General features: G+C 36.6%; 3 protein-coding genes across 3 annotated transcripts; 2 read left to right on the plus strand and 1 right to left on the minus strand.

Moving 5' to 3' along the window:
- LOC104737243 (F-box protein At4g00893-like) lies at positions 3,603-5,296 on the plus strand. Its single transcript, XM_010457373.1, has 2 exons — positions 3,603-3,773; positions 4,108-5,296. Exons 1-2 carry the CDS (start codon positions 3,679-3,681, stop codon positions 5,177-5,179), a joined length of 1,167 nt encoding a protein of 388 aa, XP_010455675.1. The 5' UTR covers positions 3,603-3,678; the 3' UTR covers positions 5,180-5,296.
- LOC109128393 lies at positions 6,360-7,106 on the minus strand. Its single transcript, XM_019234605.1, has 3 exons — positions 7,102-7,106; positions 6,514-7,012; positions 6,360-6,437 (listed from the first exon to the last, which is right to left on the minus strand). Exons 1-3 carry the CDS (start codon positions 7,104-7,106, stop codon positions 6,414-6,416), a joined length of 528 nt encoding a protein of 175 aa, XP_019090150.1. The 3' UTR covers positions 6,360-6,413.
- Positions 7,207-8,976, plus strand: LOC104738414 (F-box protein At4g00893-like). The gene is made up of 2 exons (XM_019234606.1): positions 7,207-7,253; positions 7,889-8,976. Exons 1-2 carry the CDS (start codon positions 7,207-7,209, stop codon positions 8,973-8,975), a joined length of 1,134 nt encoding a protein of 377 aa, XP_019090151.1. The 3' UTR covers position 8,976.

Consider the following 18,456-nt stretch of genomic DNA (forward strand, 5'->3'; position numbering starts at 1 on the left):
GGGTGGGGGGCTGTTTTTGTGGGAAACATGGTAATTGGGGGGGCCTTTGAGAGTCTGAGTGAGGGAGACCATATCGGGTAAGTATTGAAATATATTTACATATAATGTAAAATATTTGATTGTAATTTGATACTAACTGTTTTTGCGTAATATATTGATAGTGATTAGAAATATAATTGCATAACATTAATTGTGATTTGGTAACTAATATATCTCCAAAAAAATATATATTTCTAATTAATTATGTACGAAAATTACTAATTAATTTTATGATATTCTAAACCAATCAGAATTTTAAAAAGTAAGATTTTATATCTAAGTATCTAAATTATTATTTTAACAACTATATTTGGAAGATTTTGTTAAGATTTTAAATTATGATTCTCCTATCATTTTTTCTTAATTTTATTTACATATTATTTTGTTTTATCAGATAATAGTATAATACATATGATAAATAAATATGTATATTGTGATTTGAACTTTCAAAGATATATTACTCAATTTATAGATTAAAAAAATGTGTGTTTTAATGTTCCACATCACCGGATTTGTAAATCTAAATTTATGGGGTTGATCGATTAATAATTTTATTTGCTCAAAATTAAAATATATTAATTCATACTTTAAAATATTTCACAAAATAATGATGCAAATACAGTAAAAACAATATAAAATGGTAATATACATCAAACAAATTAAAATATTATAATATTCTAAACTATTTAGTATTTAAAAATATATATGTAGATTTCCCAAACATTGTAATATAAAAATAAGTATTGTCTCAAACAAAATAATATTTAAATACATATATAACCATAATTTTTATTATGATATTATAAATTCTGAAAAGAATGTTGATTGGGATATCTCCTAGTAACTTTGTTATATAAAAAAGCATAATTCACATCTATTGACGAATAATTGAAGAAAACTGATTTGGTAGGTTTTAATATTTTATATAACTGTGTCATGACATGCTTTAGAGGGGGGTATATTCAACTTGATGTTTTAAGGATTTGGTAGGATTTTAATATTTTAGAATTTTGAAAGATTTAGTAAGTTTTTAGAAGATTTGATTGTGTTTTAAAGTTTTACTATTTTAAGAAAAGAAAATGAAATGTGATTCTATGAGATTTGACTATTAAACTTTAGGTGATTTTAAAATATTTTACAATACAATACCAAAAGAAAATCAGATCAATAGTTGGAGCTATGTCCTCGGTTCATGTAAAACTTAAAATCAAAAACTGATCAATGGTGATGTTTTCTTTTTTCTTGTCCAAATAATAATCTGATCGAACTCTCCATGAGCTCAAACCCAAAGACTGATCCAAACCAATAGAACTCGTTATCCCTTTACTCTGCTTCTGGTGATGCTGCAGCAAATCCAGAAAACTTGACGGCTCATGCTGAGACTGGTGGAGAAGGTGGTTGATGATTGGCGGGGGTTTTTGGCTTCAAGATTTTCAGTCTTTTTTTTATCTGAAATCTTTCAAAATTCCACCTCTATAGCTATGATTTTGATTGTCATACTTTTCAACTAAAAAACAAAATAAAGTCTCTTAAAATCATTCAAAGTAGCAAGTTTTAAAAAAGTTGTGATATATTGAATAAACAATAGATTTCAAGTAGATTTTAAAAATTATTGATTGAATAACAAGACATTCTATATTATTTTAAAGGATTTTACATAAATCATAAGTTGAATAACATAGGATTTCAGAAGATTTTTAAAAATCCTCAACTGAATAACAAAAGATTTTAAGAATACTCTAAAATCATTTAGAATGTCAAATTCAATAGCCCCCCCCCCCCTCTAAGTAATTGTGACAATCATGAAGTAGCCTTAGTCTAGTGGCCAGTCGTAAGTCCAACTATAGAAGATACCACTACACAAGGGATTGAATCTCGTTTCCTAAAGTCGTAAGTCCAACTATAGTCCAAATGTGCCGGTCTGTTGTGGCCCAAATGTTGAGAAAAGAAAAATTGTAAAAAATCTTATACTGGAAAACAAAAAGGAAAAATAGATGTTTGATGGAGAAAAAATAAATAATTATAAAAAATAGCTATTTTTGTTTTTTGATCGTATGAAATTGCAATAATTTGGGGTTCGAAACAAAAGAAACAAAGCAACAGAAACAGAGTAAACGAAACAGAGCTAAGCAAAAATTGAAGCATGGAAAATTAAGCAGCCATTCAAAGGCATAAAGAGCCCTGACTAAGCTCGGTTGTCCCTCGTAATCTGCTCCCGGAGCCAAGCAGGTCCTCCCAGAGAGAGGTACGAGTTAAAGCGCCCATCACGTGTTACACTTCCCGCTATCTCACGAGCCACTCTATTGGCCTTCAGATCAGCTAGGTGAAAGGAGACATCCTGCATTTGTCGTACCACCTGATAGATTCTGTGGAGAACTGATCTATACTTAGGCCACTCTAATGGTCTAGCTAAAGCTTTTGTTACCGCTCCACTACCTGTCCAGATCTCACAAGACATAATACGTAGGATCTGGAGGTTTTCAAGGCACAAAAGAATACATTGCAATTTTGCTATAATTTGATTTACCATCAGAAGGAATGCATGTCTAGAATGGAATAACACGTCGCCTATATGGTTTCTAAGCAACCAAGCTCCACCCGAAAAACAATCTGCATGCCTCCTGGATAAATGCTCATTGAAAAAAAGCTGTTTGATTGAAAAAAATAATAATAATAATAATTAGGAAAAGTATATTTTCTATAAAAATTATGCCTTAAAAAAATACAAAGGCCCAATGCCCAATTTGTTCTACCAGCTAATTAATGGTAGGCCTGTAAACGGAGCGGATATCCGTTTTGTTTGGGATATCCGTATCCGTTTTATCCGTAACTTGTTATCCGTATTCGTATCCTAAAATTTCGGATATTCGTTAAAAATTCGATTATCCCCGAATATCCGCGGATATCCGTAAATATATTTAAAAAAATATAATATACGTATTTTAGACTAAAATACAGCGTATTTGTATAAAATACCATGTATTTTGGACAAAAATACCGGATATCCGTATATAAATACCGGATATCCGTGAAAAACCGAATATTCGTTTTTTAATTTAGTATTATCCGTATCCGTATCCGAATATAATACAAGGTATCCGAGAAAAACCGGATATCCATTATCCGTTTTAAAATTTAGCACTATTCGTATTCGTATCCATATCCGTTTTATCCGCTATTTCACTATTCGTATTTGTATCAGTTTGTCCGGATATCTGTTTTTTCGGAGCGAATTCGGATACAAATACGGATATCCGCGGATAGCGGATAATAATCTCAGGCCTAATTAATGGTATTAGTAATATTAGATTAGTTTTTTTTTGTTTTCTATGGTTTTTGCTTTACTAATTTAAATTTATTTTCAATATTTACCACATGTCAACATATAATTGCACAATTGCAAAAGTGAGATAAAAGATAATCTTGCTACATGGAGATGTTATCTTATAATTTTACAAATGATTTGTGATTTGCAAGATAAAAGATAAGATTTCACAAGTGATTTGTGATTTCTAAGATAAAAAAAAAAAAAAGATAAGACTAATCACATAAATAGCCCCAAATCCAAAACAACACTGTTAGAAGTTGAAAGTTGAAAGTTGAAACTGAGAGACAACAAATCCTAATCAAGTCTTAAGGATGCTGCCACTGTCGTCCTCCCGTCAAAGTCCTCCGCCATTTCCTAAAATGGCATCACCTTCTTCGCTGTCACCTGCCACCGTCTCACGTAGAGGGTTTGTTACTCTTAAAACATTTTATTACAAGTTATAATATTCAATTATATTTGTTTAGAGAAGTTCGAGAGTGTTTTTCTTTTATTCGGAATAATTAAACCTGAATCGAATCTGAAGTGAATCTATTGTAAAGAGGTTTCTATGATATTAATAGATTTTGTAGAATCGGAAACATTTCAGTTTTTTAAGAAACGTTTCCCAAGTAAAGAATTTTTGTTTTTTATTTATTTATTTTATATTTATTGTGTTAGTTAGATGATCATTTCAGGGTTTTTTTTTCTTCACTTTGTGACGAATTTAAAGGTCAAGACTGGTCTGATTAATTGTTTTGTAGATCCAAAACTCCGAGCGAGAAGGACCTGGATCCGAGTTTCGCCGACCTTCCATCAGACGTCCTAGGTGTAATAATGTCTCGTCTTATCTTAAAAGATAACATCCATGCATCAGCCACTTGTACGTCATGGTGTAAAGCTGCTGTATCTGTTCGGGTAGTGGAAAAGTATCCTTGGCTTATAAACTTTCCTAAAGGTGACAACTCGGTCGAACTCCTGGATCCATTACAGGGGAAGCTGTACATTTTGAATCTGCCAGAGTTACCTAAATCCACTGTGTGTTACTCAAGAGATGGCTGGTTACTTATGGATAAAACAAAATCGCTAAACATGTTCTTCTTCAATCCGTATTCCCGGGAGCTAATAACCTTGCCAGAGTGTCTGCATGCTTTTGATGAGTTGGCGTTCTCTTGTCCTCCTACATCAGATAATTGTGTGGTTGTGGGGATAAGGTTCTTAGCAGAGTTAGTCGTGATCAGCACTTGTCATCCAGGAGCTACCGAGTGGAAAACTGATACCATCCCTTGTTATCTAAGACCGTTTTATAATCTGAGTAACATTGTCTATTGCAAAGATCGATTCTATTGCTTCAACGCACGAGGAACTTTGTTTAGCTTTCACCCATCTTCCCGTACATGGAGTTATATGTGTGCAGATAAACTGGAATGCCCGTATCAATATGATAGAGAGAAATATGGATGGAGTGAGAAAGGAGTTTCTTTGATCGAGAAGAAAGGAGAGCTTTTTGTCATGTTTACTAGCAGCAACGAAAATCCTCTACTTTACAAGCTAATCTCTGGGAAGTGGGAGGAGATGAATCTGACTGCACTTGATAGCTTGAACATCTTTGTCAGTTATTATAACAGTGAGCTGAGAACTAAGCTCCCATGTATGAAGAACGATGTCTACTTCTCAAGGTTTAGTTACAAGGGCCAACGTTGTGTATCGTATTCCTTCGATGAAAGCAGGTACAATCCGGACAAGGAATGGCAGAGGTGGAGAGAACTATGTCCTCCTCAAAGCATATGGATCGATTCGCCTCCTCAGGATGTGTTAGACCTTTTGATGAAATAGATAAGAAGTCAGGATTTTGGGACTTCTCTCATTGTTGTGTTGTTGTTTAATTACCAGAACAGTTTCGGTCTTTGTAAATGTCTTCTTTTTCTAAAGTTGACAGTGAACCATTTCTGATTCTCCCTTGCCTTTGTTGATAAATATTTACATTCTCAGCACAACCTTCAAAGTAACATTAGAAGCCATAGACTTATATATATCAGCGCAACTGTCCCAAAAATGGCTCATAAAATTTGGGAAAAAAAAATAATATATAACATGTCATTTAAGTGAATATAAGGGAACATACAAAGTAGGAAGTCTGGTGCGTGATGACTTTTTCTCTCTCAATAGGCAAATAGCCAAAGCTTTTACTCGCCGTCATTACCTCTCCGGTGTCCAGTGCTGCGAGAGGGCTACGACTTAAAAGAGGCTAGCTGCTACTTTGTTTCTCGGCTTCTAACTCCTCGGCGGGTAGTAGCTTCAAACCACGTTGTTCTGTTGTATACGGCAGCGATATATTTAAGCACACTGATGTTTTCTATGCCAAACGTTGTGTGTCTATTGCCTTGATTAACCATCAATGATGGTGTTATATAGGTATACGACCTCACCACCATGTCTGTGCTCCTACTTAGATAGATTTAGCTACCTTTTAGAACACCTCTGGTTATGGTTAATGATCATATAAATTATCTTAGGACTTAACTTTCTGGTTATGATTGAAGCTTTATTTTTTCTTTGATAAAGATTCGGTGTAATAACTTAAATAGAATTGATGGGTGATAAACTATTTAAATACTATTTTTTTTTTTATAAAGTTTATCTACCTCATAATTTTTTTTTTTTTTGATAAAATGTGAATTATATTATCCGAGGAAAAGAGTTTATTTGCAGAAGTTGCTACAGCCCAAAAAAATAAAAAACCATAGAAACGAAGATTTAGTAGATTAAGGGGTTCTAAAAGAGAACTATGAATGGGCAAACCATTGGGATAAGAGGCGACCACACCCTTTGTGGTACCGTCGCGCTAAGAGAATGTCCCTGACACTTCTATCGACTTGGGAGAAAATCGAAGAAGGGGAGGCCGTGATATGATCATGAATTCTGATGTTTCTTTCCTTCCATAGGTGGAACACTGTCGCTTGCACTGCAATTTTTTTCAAAGTGGTGGAGAGACCAGGGGTTTTGGAAAGAAGCCAAGTGATTAAGGTTGACCAAGATACAAAGCAACAAACTGGTTGACCGAGCTTCCTCAAAATAAGCTGCCAGACTTCCTCTGAGAAGGCACAATGGAGCATAAGATGATCCCTGCATTCAGTTTCAGAGTTACACAGAGGGCATTCAGGAGATACCTGCATTCCCCAGCTCAGGAGCCTTGAGCGGACTGGGAGCTTATCCAGATTTGCAACCCAAAAAGTGAAGGCATGTTTAGGCACATGGTGTTTGAACCAGACAGCTTTTGCCCAAAATTGTTGCTCCTTTGAGGGTCTTAGCTGATTCCAAGTTTTCTTTGTAGAAAATGAATTCAAAGAGCGATTATCTACTTCCCACAGAAACTGATCAGGGCCATAAGAGAGAGAAGGGGCTGGGACTGAGAGCAAATGATCTTGGATGCTGAGAACTAGCGGATTCCTGGATCTGCTAGAAGGGAGCCTCCAACCGTGAGAGTTTGTGGCAGCTACAACCTGAGCATTGATGGGGATTCCCAATAAGACTGGACCATTGTCCCCAAGCAGATCGATTAGAGGTCCTAGAGGAGACCAACGATCAAACCAGAAACTTGCAGAAGTGCCATCACCGATTTGACATCGGATCAGAGTTTTAGCCAAGGGTCTCAGGTTTAATAAGGATCTACGTCATAATTAACGTCATAATATTTTATCCAAGATATATAAAGATAAATTGAAGACCTAATCACTTAAAAAGCCCAAATCCAAAACGACATTGTACGAGTGTTAAAACTGAGAGACAACAAACCCTAATTTTGTGTCTCAAGGATACTGCCAGTGTCGTTGTCCCATCAAAGTCCACCGCTGTCTCCGAAAATGGCATCATCTTCATCGATGCCTCTTGCCACTGTCTCACGTATAGGGTTTGTTACTCTCTCTCTCTATCTCTCTCTCTCTCTCTCTCTCTCTCTCTCTCTCTCTCTCTCTCTCTCTCTCTCTCTCTCTCTCTCTCTCTCTCTCTCTCTCTCTCTCTCTCTCTCTCTCTCTCTCTCTCTCTCTCTCTCTCTCTCTCTCTCTCTCTCTCTCTCTCTCTCTCTCTCTCTCTCTCTCTCTCTCTCTCTCTCTCTCTCTCTCTCTCTCTCTCTCTCTCTCTCTCTCTCTCTCTCTCTCTCTCTCTCTCTCTCTCTCTCTCTCTCTCTCTCTCTCTCTCTCAATTGTATTGGATTTGAGAAGTTCGATAGTATTTTTTTCTTATCGGAGGAAAATTAAATCGAATCTGAAATGAATCTAGTGTACGTTTCTATGATATTAAGAGATTTTGTTGAATCCGAGATATTTTGGGGTTCTTTTTTTGTGGTTGATCTTTGTAATTTGTGTTGGTTGTATCAGTTCTCGAATCTGAAATGAATCTAGTATAAACGTTTCTATGATATTATTTTGTTGGATCGGAAACATTTCGGTTGTTAATATTTTATTTATTGTGTTGGTAGGATCAGTTGTTGAAATAAAAGACACGACCATGCATGCCTAATTTGAAACTGATTAATTTATTTTGTAGATCAAAATCTCCGAGAAAGAAGGCCATGAATCCGAGTTTTTCTGACCTTCCATCAGAACTCCTAGATATAATAATGTCTCATCTTGTCTTAGAAGACAACATCCGTGCATCTGCGGTTTGTAAGTCATGGTGTGAAGCTGCTGTACCTGTCCGTATAGTGGAAAAGCATCCTTGGCTTATATGCTTTCGCAAACGTGGCAAGTTGATTGAACTCCGCGATCCATTACAGTGGAATTTGTACACTTTGAGTCTGCCAGAGTTAGCTAACTCCACTGTGGGTTACTCGAGAGATGGCTGGTTACTTATGGATAAAACTGGAACGAAAGAGGTGTTCTTCTTCCACCTGTATTCTCGGGAGGTCATAACCTTGCCAGAGTGTGAGCTGGATTTTTCTAAGATTGCGTTCTCTTGTCCTCCTACATCAGATAACTGTGTGGTGGTAGCGATAAGGTTTTCAGAATACTCTGTCAAGATCAACACTTGCCATCCAGGAGATGCTAAGTGGGTTACTGCTAAATTCGGTTATGGAACACGGATGTATTGGCAGAGCAACCTTGTCTACCACAATGATCGATTCTATTGCATCAACGCAGCAGGAGTTTTGTCTAACTTTCACCCATCTTCGGGTATGTGGACTCCTTTCTGTGTTCATAAACTCTCATGCCCGTATATCTACGATAGAGTGCGATATGGAGGGAAGGCGAAAACAGTTGCCTTGACAGAGAAGGAAGGAGAGCTCTATGTAATGTTTGCATGCATGAACGAGATGCCGATGGTTTATAAACTAGTCTCTTTGAGGTGGGAGGAGGTGAGTAGGACTACACTTGATAGCTTGACGATCTTTTTCGGTTTTCATAACTGTGAGTTGAGAACTAATCTCCCACGGATGAGGAGCAAAGTATATTTCTCAAGGTTCGGACGCGATCCCGAACCTTGTATATCCTACTCATTCAATGAAAACATGCACAATTCGAGTAAGGAATTGAAGAGTTGGGTGAAACTGTGTCATCGTCAAATCCTATGGATCGATCCACCTCCCAAGAATTTGTTGGACCTTATGTCCGTTAGCTCTTTACATAACAGTTGAGAAGGTTTTTTTGTTTTGTTTTTATTGTGTGTTAATGTGTAACTGTGGATTTGGGAGTTTTACTGTTGTCTGTTGTGGTTGTATTTACCAGAATTGTTCTGCTGTTGTATATGTTTCTTTTTCTATGGTTGACATCGAACTATTTCTGATTCTCCTTTTGCAATTGCCGATTGTCTAGAGAGAATAATGCAGAACAAAATAAACAATTTTTGAGGAATGAAAAGAATAGTTGTAAAGAAGAAACAAAAAATAATAACTGGTAGCACGAAACAATATTTATATTTTTAAAGATATATTAAATATTAAATAAATCAATCAATAAAATTACTAATACTAATGTATATAAAATAAATTTTATATTTTCTTTAAAAAATAATATTTGTGAATTATTTTTTAGATACATCATATTAAATACTGATAGTTAATATTAACCTACAATAAAAATTTTAAGATACTTTAAAATATTCTTTAGTTTTTATTTACGATATAATCATCTTTTAAATTTATTTTACTATTAGTAGAATTTCCAAATAAACCATTCAGAATAATTTAACATGAAATTTTGTATTAAATATATTTTCTGCCAATATACTGTGAAAAATAAGAATATTATTGTATTATAAGATTGAAATATTATTAATAAACATAGTTTTATTTATTATAAAATAAAAACCAAATTTTAATATTTGTTCTTTTTTTCTATTTGTACCTCATCAATTTTAGGAAAGAACATTTTTATTTTGTTGTTCCTCATTTTATGAGAATGTAGAAAAATGATGAGGAAATAATATTTCTTATAAATGGTAAAAATTTTGAGGAATGAAGAAGAATATTATATTTCTTCTCGTTCTTTTCCTAAATTAATAAAAGACTCAAAACAAACCTAAAAACTATTGTTCAAACCTATAAAATGCAGACACATCACTAATAACGGTCCGCAGTTTAACGATGGGTGGGAGAAGCCAAGGAAATTTGTTAAAAGAGCACTAGACTTCCCAAAGGTTGATCATGGTGAGCGTGGTTTTATTGCTCAGGATCGTGTTGTGGAGAATGGTGGTGGGAGACATCAGGGTTGGGTTCAGAAGAGGAGTTTTTCTGTAAGTGGGGCTGAAGCCAGTGAACACCGAGGAAAGGGAGGCCCTCCGGTTCCTATGTGAGAGTCAATGGCTCACTTTCCTAAACTCCAGCTGAATAGGAAGGGAACTGGATCAGTTTGGCCTAAGCCGCTGTACAAGGCTAAGCAGGGTGGTAGGGAGCAGAACGTTCATGGTTCTGATATGGTTGGCTCATTGGTACCAATTTTGGAAGATCCTCAGGTGGATACGGTATCGACAAAAGTTCTAACCAAGGTTGTTGGTGAGTCCTCGACTAGCTTAGATTTTCGGTAGAGAATGATGATTTGCTAGAAGAGGGTGAGTATCCGGATATGGTTCTCAAGGAGAAGGTTGATGGTGAGACTGCAATTTTCGGATATGGAGACAACTTCTAATGGTGAGGAGGCAACTATTCCTCAAGGTATTTCTCTTGTCCCTTTCGTGTCTTCTAAGGCTTTGGGTGAGGTGATTAAGGCTATGAAAGCGATTAATCTGGGGTATCCGCTAGGTAGAAATAAGAATATTGGTTTTCTGCATGTGAATAAAGGACCTAGTGGCACACGCAAACAAAATGTATTACCTTTGGCCTCTCCTGGCAAACGGCTGATGGCTAAAGTGTTATGTAAATCTGCAGGTGACGGGTTCAAACAGAGGGCCCTAGGTAAGCAAGCCCATAAGATCAAGGATGGTCTCACTACGGGAGGTGGGTTTCGTCTAGTTTAGAAAGGGATGGTGCCGCTCCTGAAACCACCGGCTCAAACGTGAAGGTCCTGAGTTGGAACTGTCAGGGTATTGGGACAGACCTGACAGAGGAGTATTTGGGAGATTTGTGGAAAAAACATCATCCATATATTTTATTTTTATCAGAAACAAAAAAATGTTCTTCTTATTTGCAAAAGTTTCAGAATAAATTTGGTTATGATAATTTGTATTTTGTTGAATCTTACGGGTCCCGTGGTGGTTTAGCTATCTTTTATATGAATAAAATAAAACTTTTTATTTTATTTGAAAGTAATCGGTTAATTGATGCTCACGCCTTTTTTGGGAAACAAATGGTATTTCTGACTTTTGTTTATGGGGATCTCGTTTCTCAACATAGACACAAGGTTTGGGACAAGTTAATTGATATTGGTTCGTTTCAAATGGACCCATGGTTCATGATAGGTGATTTTAATAAAATTGTTGGGAACCATGAGAAAACAGGCGGGGCTCTAAGACCGGCTTCCTCATTTGTACCCTTTAATTCTATGATCCGACATTGCGGTATGTTAGAATTTTCCTGTTATGGTGAGCAAATATCCTGGAGAGGTAATAGAAGGAATAATCAAGTAGTTCGATGCCGCTTAGATCGTGCCCTAGCCAATGTGGATTGGCATTGTCTTTTCCCACATTCAAAGGTTGATTATCTTGAGATGATCGGCTCTGATCACTGTCCCATTTTAGCCACTTGTTTTAAAACAGATTCTCAGCGGCAACGACAGTTTCGTTTTTATAAGCGTTCGTTAGGTAAAAATGGGTTATCTGGAGCGGTGGAGTCTGGGTGGAATCGCACAAAAAATTTTAGGTTACCGTATTTGTGGATAAGTTAAAGAATTGTTGTAACTCGATTTCTTGGTGGCGGAAAATTAATGTTCCTGCTGGGCCGACCCTTATTTCCTCTTTGAAGGAGGCTTTACAAGAGGCAAAAATGAATGATTCGATTTTGCAGGAAAAAATCCGGAGTATAGAAAGGAAACTGAAGGAGGCATGTCGGGATGAGGAGATATATTGGCAACAGAAAAGTAGGAAGTTTTGGTTAAGGGCTGGCGACAAAAATACAAAGTACTTTCACGCTTCCACGAATCAGCGGCAGGCTAGGAATAGGATCTCTGGTTTATACAGCCCTGAAGATGTATGGACGGAGTCGGACTCTGGTATGGAGGATATTGCAACTATATATTTTGCGGATCTTTTTAAGCGGTATGATGTGATGGGTGTCTCACAGATGCTACAAGAAGTTCCTTCATTAATTACAGATAGTATGAATAGGATTTTAATTATGTGAATCGCAGAATCAGAGGTTCGCAAAGCTTTGTTTGCTATGCATCCTGAGAAAACACCAGGACCTGATGGGATGACAGCCTTGTTTTTTCAGCGGTTCTGGTCTTCATTAAAAGGAGATTTGGTGGCTTCGGTAAAAGATTTTTTTCGTTCGGATCGGTTTGATCCGCTGTTAAATGAAACAAATATTTGTCTCACTCAAAAATTTGAAAGGCCGCAAACGGATGACGGAATTTAGGCCGATTAGTCTTTGTAATGTGAGCTATAAGATTATCTCTAAAATCCTATGTTTCCGGCTAAAGCGGTTCCTCCCATCTCTTGTCTCATAAACCCAATCGGCATTTGTTTTTGGTCGCTTAATCACAAATAATATTCTGGTTGCCTAGGATATGTTTCATTGCTTAAATACAAATCCTCGATGTAAGACATATTTCCTCGCCTTCAAGACAAATATGAGTAAAGCTTATGATCATGTCGAATGGGATTTCTTAGAAGCGGTTATGATTAAAATGGGGTTTGATAGGAAATGGATCTCCTGGATTATGTGGTGTGTATCATCGGTTTCGTATCAAGTCCTCCTTAATGGACAGCCTCGGGGCTCTATTAGGCCACAGAGGGGTTTACATCAGGGAGACCCTTTATCTCCTTATTTGTTCATTATCTGCACGGAGGTTTTAATTGCCAATATTAAGAAGGCTGAAAGAGAGAATAGAATCACCGACATTAAGTTGGCTCGGGACTGTCCCCCTATCTCACACCTGTTGTTTGCAGATGATAGTTTGATTTTCTGTAGAGCAGAGGCGGCGGAATGTACTACGGTTATGGAAATTATAGGAGATTACGGGAAAGCGTCGGGACAAGAGGTGAATATGGAGAAATCTTTCATCATGTTTGGTAAGAAAGTCTCGCCTGATAGAAGAAATCATCTAAAAGCTGTAATGGCTATCGTCAAAGAAGGTGGTATGGGTTCGTATTTGGGTATTCCCGAGAATCTACAGGGCTCGAGAACTAAGGTTTTTAGTTATGTTAATGAGCATTTGCATGATCGAGTGAATGGTTGGTCTGCCAAGTATTTATCGAAAGGTGGTAAGGAAGTAATGATTAAGTCGGTAGCGTTGGCTCTTCCAACCCATGTCATGTCTTGCTATAAATTACCGCAGGAGCTAACGTCTAAATTAACTAGTGCTATTTCAAATTTTTGGTGGAAGTCGAATGATAAGGCACGTAGCATGCATTGGATAGCCTAGGATAAGTTTTGTAAGGATAAACGTGATGGTGGTGTGGGTTTCCGATCACTGGAAAAATTCAATGATGCAATGCTGGCAAAGCAGTATCGGCAGTTAATACATTTTTCTGAATTCCATGATGGCTCGGGTCTTGCGAGGTAGATACTTTTGAAAGAAACATCCTTTGAAGTCCAATAAGACATATTCCCCTTCCTTTGCTTGGAGTGAGTATTTAGTCAACTAAAGGTTTGGTGGAACATGGATCAAGGTGGGCGATAGGTTTGGGCTGTCAGGTTTCGGTCTGACGAGATCCTTGGATACCGGATAATCAGCCAAGACCAGCTAATGGTCGAGGAAGATTGTTACATCCCAATCTAATGGTTCATCATTTGATTAATCCAATTACTAAGGAGTGGCATATGCCAATCCTCGAGGAGTTTATGGACCCGCCGAATATCCAGATTATTCAAACTATGGAGATCAATAAAGTATTTAAACCAGATAAACTGATTTGGCACTATACCAATCAGGGAAATATTCTGTAAAATCGGGTTATCAGCTCGCCCGGGAATTAATTAAGGAGGTTGAATATGGGCCTTCGTGCACGACACTTAAGGCATAGGCTTGGAGACTTGAGGTTCCCCCGAAGATTCAACAGTTTTTCTGGCAGATTGCTTCCGGTTCCCTTCCTGTGATGGAGCTTCTGGCTTGTTGGGGTGTACGGTGTGACACCTTATGTAAATGATTTATTTCGGATACGGAGACTATAAATCACGCTCTTTTTGAGTGTTCCCATTCGCGTCGGATTTGGGACTTATCCCCGATTGACTTAAATTCTGGGTGTTTTCCCTACGGATCCATATATTCGGACCTATATTTTTTTTTTGGCGGGCATCATCCCAGTCAGATGTGTTTAACATCACATTACATCGACATAAATTGGAAGCTGAAAAACAAGATCTTAGTGTTTACTGCTTTACCTCCTCCACATACAGGTACACACTTAGCGATGGAGATCCTAGAGAAATGGAAGGTTTGGAGAATTGATAAAAAAAATTTCTCCATCACAGTAGACAATGCTAGCAACAATGATTCAATGCAAGACATCGTCAAATCTCAGCTTTTGATCCGAGATGATTTGTTGTATGGAGGAGAGTTTTTCCATGTTAGATGTGCAGCACATGTTCTTAATATCATTGTTCAAAAGGGGTTAGAAGCAGTTGGTGATTCATTGGATAAGATTAGGGAAGTAACAAATTTTTTGGATCATCTAGACATCGTGAGGTTTTCTTTGAAAAGTGTGTTCAAAATGTTGGTTTAAATCTGAAGGCTGGTTTGCTGACAGATGTGAAGACAAGATGGAACTCAACATACCATATGCTTGACAGGGCTCTCAAGTATCGAGCTGCATTTGGTAATCTCAAAATCATGGATCCCAAAAACAATAAGTTTCACCCTTCAGAATAGGAATGGCACCGACTAAAGCAACTGAGTGATTTTTTAGAGCCTTTTGATCATATCACGAATCTTATTTCTGGATCTACATATCCAACTTCAAACTTGTATTTCATGCAAGTTTGGAAGATCCAGAATTGGCTGACAATGAATGAGCATAACCAAGATGAAGGAATCAGAGAAATGATTGTCCCAATGAAAGAGAAGTTTGATAAGTATTGGGCAGAAGTTAGTGACACTTTTGCAATGGCTACAGTGTTTGATCCAAGGTTGAAACTCACACTTGCAGAATTCTGTTTTGCAAAACTCACATTTGCGAGATCAATTACATAAGCTTTTTGAAGTATATGAGAAACAGTCAAAGACAACACAACCACCAACTAGGACAAGTGGAAATGTTCCACAGAATGATGAAGAATCAAGAGGAAACTTTAGCAATTACAGTGTAAGTTCTTATGTTCTGTTTTGATATATGTATTTCTTATGTTTTGTTTTTTCTGAAAGTTATGTTTTGTTCTGCGGATAGTATTTCTTTGCCTTTCGAAAAGCAAATGTTGTTGTCAATGGAAAGTCATCTTTGGATATGTACTTAGATGAACCTGCATTGGAAATGAATGGTCTTGAGAGTTTGGATGTTCTAAAATATTGGAAAGATAACTCTTCACGGTTTTGAGAACCGGCTTACATGGCACGTGATCTTCTTAGCATTCCTATCTCCACTGTAGCTTCAGAATCTTCTTTCAGTATAGGTACTAGAGTTCTTAACAAATATAGAAGCCGCCTTCTGCCTAAAAATGTTCAAGCACTTATATGTTGTCGCAATTGGCTAAAGGGCTTTGAATCTTATGAAGGAGGTATGTACATTATGTTTTAAAGGTTGTATTTAAAAGTTGTAAAAGCTTAAATTGTGTATTAACATTGTTACTTTGTAATAAATGTAGAAGAAGATGAAGTATATAATGGTGAAGATGAGACCGAAGTTGTTGTAGATGATAAAGATGTTGATGGACAACAAGTTTGAGTTGTTGCAGGTTTTTGAGAGTTTGTGTCGGAGTGTTGTTGCAGGTTTTTGAGAGCTTGAGTCTGAGCTATGTTGCAGGTTTTTCAGATCTTGAGTCTGAGCTGTGTCTCAAGTTTTTTAGAGTTTGTGTCGGAGTGTTGTTGCAGGTTTTTTAGACCATGAGAGATTGAATGTTGTTGCAGGTTTTTTCGAACTTGAGTGAGTTGTTGCTGGTTTTTTTGTTTGAGTTCAGTTATGTTTCAAGTTTGACTTCATGTATCAATACGTTTGAGTTTTGGATTTGATTCGCTTATCAATGTTTTCATTTGATTTATGCAATGTTAGTTATATGGGCTAGATGGGCGCGGGCTGGCCCGTTTGACACCTCTACCCAGATATATGTCTCCGTTTACCATGGCTTGTATGGTCAATTTGGAAGAATAGGAATAAAAAGGTTTTCCAGGGAAATGATGCGGAGCCAATTGATGTTATTAATCAGGCGGCCAATGATAAATTGTTATGGGAAGAGGCCAAGTCCTTCTATTCGGCTGCCCTAGATACTCTGCCTGTGGAGTTTCGGGAACCTTTTCCCCGGTGTCAGATCGATGGATCTTGGAAGGCTTCAGATCCTCTTGTAGGATTGGGCTGGTGATTTTGTGACAGTGAGGATACCATGTTGCTAATGGGAGCACGGAGTCAGCCACACAGCCCTTCTCCCCTTCATTCGGAGCTTTAGGCCTTGATTTGGGCGATGGAATCCCTTCTGGCGGCGGACGTTGACTCTCAGCGTTTCGAGACGGATTGTGCAGAATTAGTGGCAATGGTGAATTCTCCCGATGAATGGCCTGCTTTCTCCAATCTGTTGGATGATTTCTGCTTACTTCGACCATCCTTTCCTTCCCACATACGTCAAATGTACGAGCAGACTGTCTTGGGAGATCATTATGTTCTGAAACTTATTTTATAAACATTTATCCTCCTGTTCGGGCAACCAACCTTGGAGTTATTTTCTAAATTAATGTTTGGTTGACAAAAAAAATAATATATATCACAGAACTTTACTACGGGTCAAAATCTACATCTACTAGTATAGTTCTTATAAAATAGATGTTATTTTCTTATGTCATATTCAGCATATGATTTCATGACATAATGTTTCATCCAAAAAAAATCTTTAAAACAAATAAAATAATCACATATATGATGTTTTGAACAAAAATTACAAAATAAACAAAAGGAATTCAACCTGTGCTAGAGCGCGAGTCATATTCTAGTGTCTTATTAACTACACGAACATGCATAAACAAACATGAATTATATGTACAAAACACCATAACTATCAAATTCCGTCGCATTGTTTGTTTGAATCCGTTATTGACCATTATTGACCGGTGTTGAGTGGTGTCGAACAAAAAACCCTTTTTAAAAAAAAATAATATGTATGATATGTATTAGTATGTATAATATATATAATATGTATAATATGTATTAATATTTTGTCGAACAAAAAACCTTTTGTATAATATGTTGTTAAATTTGTATAAATACCATATTAATTATATAATAGAAAAAGGGGTATCATTTTTCCTAAATAAAATATTAATATGTATACAAAATTTTAAATAAATTAATTCAAAACATAGTTGTTAAATAACATATTAAAATATTAATTAAAACCATCTTTTGAATTTACAAAAGAAAATGTATATGTGAAGTGATCTCAGTGCAGTGGCAAATGGTAAGTCCTTAATTCACAAGGTATCATCACACCAGGGATCGAGTCTCGTTCCCTACGAATGTAAGGATTTGGCTAATGGGCCGGCCTGTTGTGGCCCAACGGTTCACAAAAAAAAATGTATATTTGTTATATTATTTTATTCTAAAACTTTATTATATAATATTTTACTAAAATTATGTAATTAATTTTAAATTTTTATTGTTTATTTCAAATAAAAATAATAGATTTAAACCAAAAAAAAATTGTCAACTCGGTCAACGCCGATCAATACTGGTCAACACAGGATTCCGGTAAACAAAGTTCCAAAATTTGATGGTTATGGTGTTGTATACATAACTCATGTTTGTTTATGCATATCTTTATGTAATAATAATAATTCGTATAATTAATAAAATATTTATTTTGTTTGCATTTGTGGTCATGTGTTGATGTATACTTCACGTGGCTCGCAATTATTTGTCCAATAAATTACTTATATAAGAAAATAGTGTATTATTTATTGGTAAAACAAATAGTGTATTATATATGTGAAATAATATGGAAATGAACACACAAAGTAGGAAGTCTGGTGCGTGATGACTCTTTCCCTCCGAATAGGCAAGTAGCCAAACTTTTACTCGCCGTCATTACCTCTCCTGTGTCCGGTGCTGCGAGAGGGCTACGTCATTACCTCTCCCGTGTCCGGTGCTGCTACTTTGTTTCTCGGCTTCTAACTCCTCGGCAGGTCGTAGCTTCAAACCAGGTTGTTCTGTTATATACGGCAGCGGAATTCTTAAGCACTTTGATGTTGTCTATGCCAAACGCCGTCTGTCTATCGCAGGGCCTATTAGGTGTTACAGACTTATAGTTATATGGGGTCTTCGTGAAAATGAACATAAGAGAATATTTCTTTGAACCTTCTTCTCGAGGATAGCATTATAGTTATATG

This window comes from Camelina sativa, chromosome 13 (assembly GCF_000633955.1).
Source record: "Camelina sativa cultivar DH55 chromosome 13, Cs, whole genome shotgun sequence".
Classification (NCBI taxonomy): domain Eukaryota; kingdom Viridiplantae; phylum Streptophyta; class Magnoliopsida; order Brassicales; family Brassicaceae; genus Camelina; species Camelina sativa.